Here is a 6,315-nt window from a genome sequence, read left to right as displayed (position 1 = left end):
ACACAATTTTATTAATTTGCCTTAATCCAAGTCTAATAGCAACCTTTACATTTTTTTAATGTCATTAACTGGCTAGAGTGTTAAATAAGTACTGATTAAAAAATATGAAAAAGTCCCTATAAACATGAGTGTTGCATTAGAAATGCTTAGTTTTAAAGTTGCAGGATGTCAAAACCTCTAAAAAATAGGTCTTTTGTAGTTATCTTAAATACCATTTTTTGGAACTTGCTATAGGTAGCATTAAAAATCAGTCATATAAAATTTAATATTTGTGGAATACTCGCTGGTTGAGTGGAAATCAAACTTTATGTATATTTTGGTACTAACTATATTTTAATAATGTTTAAAATAGTTGGTATAAACTCTACAAAGAAACTGTGTCTTACTATCTAAATAATATTTTATATATCGCAGAACTACAATAAAAACAACATTCTTTAAATTCTATGTACCTACAAAAATATGGAAATAAATATATTACAATAATAAACTATAGTTTTATTAATTGTGAAGATAAAATCAATTTCTCCGTTTATCTCATTAAAGAGATCGAAATCGACAAAATATCAAGATACATGGTGAATCTGTCAACTTTTTTAGCATTAGAATATGACGCACTTATAGTAACTTTTAACCTTAATTTTTTTTCTTTTTATTAATTGATAATTAATTATAAATAAATTCAATTTATTCTAATCATTAAAAATACTTGGAAAAAAATATAATAACTCGAAAAAATGAAGACTTTAACCCCCTGTAGCTACAAAAAAGCAGAATCGGACCTCTGTAGATATGCTCGTAAAAAATAAATCTTATTTTTACCTGAGGAAGCTCCCCACGAAATATGGGACATATTTTTGAAACACCTTGTATATTATTCGTCTGAGTAAGACGCTGTTAACGATAAAAATAAAATCTTAAAAAATAAGAAACACTCATAACGAAAAACACAAAACAAATTCACTAAAAACGGGAAAGAAAAAGATCTAAATATGATAAAAATAGCATTACAAAAGTAACAATTAAAACAATGTAAAAAACACAGAAGCAAGCCTACGAAAGAAACAAGAAACTATAAATTAAGTCATGATAAATGAAAAAGATCGTATTCATATTCATGGAGCTGCCGAGTTGTAGAGCGCAGCGATATGAAACCGTTTAAAAGTAAACGATTTTCAATTGGACATTGTCGTGGTACGTCCGTCCGATCCGCCAGACTTAGTGCCCCATACAATTCTAATAAAACCATTCGGTTAAACGTAACGCGATATCAGAAGACTTAATTGGAGCGATAAAAATGGAAAACGGCGCCTCGATGTAAATCGATCTCGGATCGTTTGCGATTTTATTGGACGAGGTACTACTTCGCGAAGTTGAAAAGGACAGTCGTTGAAAGGATGATACCTTTACGGTCGTTTGGTGATGCGGCGTGCTTTAATATTTTTTGAATGTTGCTTTATGAAACGAAAGCAGTACCACCGTATAAACAAAAGATTGTATACCGGGTGCGTCTCAAAAAAGTGCCTCCTCGCCTCTATAACTTCTTTATTTTTCCAGAAAAAAAAAACGAGATTTGGTATGTTAGTATATGACATAAATTAGAATTGGTTGACGTATTCAGTTGTTATTGGTCACTTCTTGTTTCACCGGAAATGACTATACAGGGTTGTTCACCACATACGACACGGAGTATTGTAACAAAACGATTAGATTTTACAAATTGTAAGTTTTGGGTTCGTTGAAGGACTAATGGAAGCTACAATTTAAAAATATTTTACAAGATACAGAGTGTCCCAAATAGAAGTAAAAAAATATTATAGTTGTATTTTTTAAATGGAACACCCTGTATATTATCCTATTTTAGTTCTACGATTCAAAATAAAGGTAAATTTGATTAAGGTTTATCACACTTAAACCTTACGTTTTTCCCAGAAATATTTTCAATTTATGAAATTGCAGACAAAATTTTTGAGGCTTCATTTCTCCAAAGGTATCATAGTTTTAATACTAATATTTACTGAAGATTATTTATTGATTAGATGTTATGTAGCAATAATAACATTTTTACTAGCTTATATAGTGTCAAAAAAATTTATATTAAATAATTACTAGTTTTAAACGATAATACTTGTTTAATTTAAACGAAACACCCTATATATTTTAGAAATTAGATGTACAATTTAATTGTCTATCAAATTATATTATATCATTTTTACCACGATCTCTTCAAGTTTTCGTAGAAAATGCATTTTTCTTATAATTTAGACCTCATTTATCACTATACCCATGGAATATTGACATTTCAGATTTTTAAAGCAACATATATGTACAAAATATACAGGTGGTAAATATTGCAAGCTTATTTGTATACAAAGACTATTTAAATCTTTGTAAAGTATACCAATTAAATATACCATTATTTCCACCAAAAATTAGTTAATTACATACTTTTAAATTCTTTTAATTAATAAAGTATTCAATAAATGTGTAGTTTGAAGCTCAGGAAATCAATATAATAATAAGTTTTGAAAATATCGTCTCTGTTTTATAAATTAGCATTCGTCAAAAATGAAATAAAATTTATAAGTGTTACTTTTTACGACAGTGTCTAATATACACACAAATTCCAGTTTTTAGTTTTGGAGCAATTATTATTAACCCAGATATTACTGAAACTTTTATTTTCATTTTTCCTTATAAAAATTTAGAGGCGTTTTAGATAAGCTATTTGAAACACTTTTTTCTTATAAATATTTTTATTTTAGATAAAAGATTTGAAGATAGTAGGTGTATGTTTAAACGGACGGTAGGAACTAGGACTACTTTTACAACTTAACCAAATCTAGATATACAATTTGATTTTACATTGAAATGACAACATAAAAGTAAACAAAATTGTAATAGACTTTTATTCTTTAGTGTGATAACTTAGGAAACAAATTTTTGGATGAAGTGCCACATCGCACTTTTCACAACGGAATGCTGCCTGTTTGTGACACACGGCACACCTGGTCTGCTTCTCTTGATAAATGACCAGATGGTCAAGCCTGTCGTATCTTGATTCTAGATGATTGTTCTTACTTTTCTTCGATGGGCCACGTTTTGTTGTTTTCTTAAAAGTTTCCAGCAATGCAGCAGCAATACATCTTCGAAAAGTCAAATGATCCATATTCCCGCCGTTGCGTTTATGAAGCTGCCAAGCGTTTTGTTCTGCCATATCTAGGCAATGAGCCAATAAACAAAAGTACCACTTTTTTCCTCTAATGGCGATCCGGTATAAGCTGATATTTTGATCAGCTCTGTCGACGCCTCCCATACTCTCGTTATATTTTTTGATCATATGAGGTTGGTCAATGTTGACATTTTTCTTCTTACTTTGGCAAAATCTTTTTACTGGCTGCGTAGGAAGGGGCGATGTGACATTTGACGCTATGGTAACAACATTGTTGTCATTCCATTTACAAACTATGACATTTGTGCTTTTCTCCAAAGAATATTCAAATGTACCACGGATTTCCTTTTTTATCAGCTTGGAATTTCTAAGTGGACAACTGGAAATTCTATTTTCCCTAAGGGTGCCCGTGCACTTCAACCCTCTTGCTGTTAGTTCACTTAGGAGTGGCAAGGAGGTAAAAAAATTATCACAAAATACGTGAAAAGGTGCGTTGGGCTGAATATCATTCGATTGCAGAACATCAGCGAACTGTAAAACAACGCTTGCTCCTAGACCCAACGGTCGGTATTTCTCAGGTAGTGGTGTTTTGGAACCTTGATAAGGTTCAAACCATTCGATGTAACCCTGCCTTGTGGTTCCTTGCCATAGTTTATAGCCCCAACGGATGGGTTTGCCCCGGATAAATTGTTTGGAGCCATGACCTCCATAGTAAGGAACCATAGACTCGTCTACACTATGACACTCTTCAAATGGTGCAAACAGCTGAAATTTTTTATTGATTAAATCAAATAATGGTCGCATCTTTGAAAATTTATCATTTTGATCCAAGGAGGTGTTATCATTTGTATGGATATTTTGCATAATATAGGTAAACCTATCTCTTGATATAGCAGAATACACCAATTTATTTCCAGCATCGTCGCTATTCTCCCAGTACATAGCCCTTCTAGGGAATTGATTGTAACCACTTAGAAGCAACACTCCTATAAAAGTCCTGACCTCATTTGCAGATATATCTCCTGCGTGATTATGCTGTGATGCATATAAATTTGAATAATCGGTTATCAAATTAACAACTTCATCGTCAATAAACAAAGAAAATATTTCTAGTGGCGACAGAGAGTTTTTCGGGCCATAATATTCTTTCCAGTCTGAAAAGTCAGGTTTTATATCTTCTTTTTTCCAAGTATATAAAGGTTTTTTCCTCATCTTGTTTGGCAATGCATGTTGCTGATTGGCAGGTAAATATGTTGCCAAGGGAAGTTCATCCTCGGAGTCATAGTGATTATCCTCAAACACCCCTGTAGGATTGCAAAGAGAGTCAGCATCTTCAGCCATTTTTAAACGTTTTACAGATGTTGATGGAATATCATCTCTGTTTTTATCACCTTCACATTCCCCGCCATCAGGGGACTGACGATCAAAAATTACTTCAGCATCAGCCATTAGCTGGCTCCCAGGAAGGTTATCTAAGATAACGGTATTTTCGTCGCCAGAATCCTCATCGGTGTTCCATCCATCTGGCGGAAAAACAGCAATTCCGTCAGGTATTTCTGTATCATCACTCAAATTTTGAATCTCTTCTATAATCTCATGCAGTTTTAGCGGCTTCTTCCACTTCCTGCAAACAAAAGAGCAATTTTTTATTTTTTTTACACACCCACACAGAGACACACACTACGGCGCAATTTTTTCGAATTTTTGGACGATTATAAACCTAGTGGTTGCGAAAAAAAATATTGTCTATTATAATACCTCTTTATGCTACCGCATGTTTAAACCAACACCACACTTTGAGGTTATGTTACCAATGAGAAAATAAAATTATTGGGTTAAATGATCCTAAATCAAAAACTATACTTCCAAACTAATGTAAATATAGGTATGTACAATAATTCATTATTATAATATTTCTAAAATTCTTACCTCCAATTATCCATGTTTTTTACTCTTGGAAGTCACTAAATTTCACAAATTATTTCTGGCGCTCAAAACACGCTCTAATAACCACTCATTGGAAATCTGCTGAAGAAACATCAACAGGTTATTGTCTTGGTGGCGCCATCTACCAAAGGATATCCGAATCTTTATTTTACAAGAGTTTGTAAAGTGTATGTTTAAACGGACGGTAGGCTTATCTGGGTTAACAACATAAACAGTCAATTAATATAGTTTGAATACTGGGATCATATTAATTAGTCCTCTTTAACAAAAATATTCCCAAACAGTTTTTTATTTTATTTTTAATGAAATAAGCGAACTATATGACAATATTAGTGTCTGTATACTCTTTGAAAATTTGTTACATCTTTAATAATAATAATATAAAATGTAAATATTCCATGGGTATAGTGATTAATGAGGTGCAAATTATAAGAAAATGCATTTTCTACGAAAACTTGAAGAGATGGGTAAAAATCGCATAATACAATTTGATGAACAATTAAATTGTGCATATGATTCACATAAAATATACAGGGTGTTCTATTTAAAATTAAACAAGTTATTGCGATTTAAAGCTAGTAATTATTTAATATCAATTTTTGGACACTCTGTATAAGCTAGTAAAAATTTTATTATTTACAACATAATATCTGATCAATAAATAATCTTCAGTAAATATTTAGTATTAAAAACTTTGATACCCTTGGAGAAATGTAGCCTTAAAATGTTTTACAATTTCATAAAATTGAAAATATTTCAAAAACAGGTTTTGGTTTAAGTGCGATAAACCTTAATCAAATTTACCTTTATTTTAATCGTGATCTAAAAATAGAATAATATACAGGGTGTTCCATTTAAAAAAATACGTATAATATGTTTTACTTATTTGGGACACTCTTATCTTGTAAAAAATATTTTTAAATTGTAGCTCTAATAGTCCTTCAATGAACCCAAAACTTACAATTTGTAAAAATCTAATCGTTTTAGCTACAATACTCCGTGTCGTATGTGGTAGACGACCCTGTATAACGTTTGATTTTAATGACACCCTCGATATTTTTTCGCTTTATTCGATGAAAATGACACTTAAAAAAATCTATTTTAAATTACAATCTAGAGTGCCATAGCTGTGTTAAAACAGCAATTTTTAATTAAAGCCTTGGAAAATAGATTTGATCGTCTAATGTTTTTCGTGT

At 31.3% G+C, this 6,315-nt stretch overlaps 1 protein-coding gene across 2 annotated transcripts; it reads right to left on the bottom strand.

The window, feature by feature from the left end:
- Window positions 1–2,656: 2,656 nt before the first annotated feature.
- LOC115880975 (piggyBac transposable element-derived protein 3-like) lies at window positions 2,657–5,321 on the bottom strand. 2 transcript variants are annotated; one of them, XM_030898321.1, is made up of 2 exons: window positions 4,857–5,321; window positions 2,657–4,796 (listed from the first exon to the last, which is right to left on the bottom strand). In XM_030898321.1, exon 2 carries the CDS (start codon window positions 4,619–4,621, stop codon window positions 2,909–2,911), a length of 1,713 nt encoding a protein of 570 aa, XP_030754181.1. In that variant the 5' UTR covers window positions 4,622–4,796; window positions 4,857–5,321; the 3' UTR covers window positions 2,657–2,908. The 2 variants fall into 2 exon arrangements, with proteins under 2 accessions (XP_030754181.1, XP_030754180.1); XM_030898320.1 differs by having other exon boundaries at window positions 5,102–5,321.
- Window positions 5,322–6,315: the final 994 nt, after the last annotated feature.

This window comes from Sitophilus oryzae, unplaced genomic scaffold (genome assembly GCF_002938485.1).
Source record: "Sitophilus oryzae breed Bouriz unplaced genomic scaffold, Soryzae_2.0 scaffold_1689_pilon_pilon, whole genome shotgun sequence".
In the NCBI taxonomy this organism is placed as follows: Eukaryota; Metazoa; Arthropoda; class Insecta; order Coleoptera; family Curculionidae; genus Sitophilus; species Sitophilus oryzae.
This window is presented reverse-complemented; position numbering and strand designations above follow the sequence as displayed.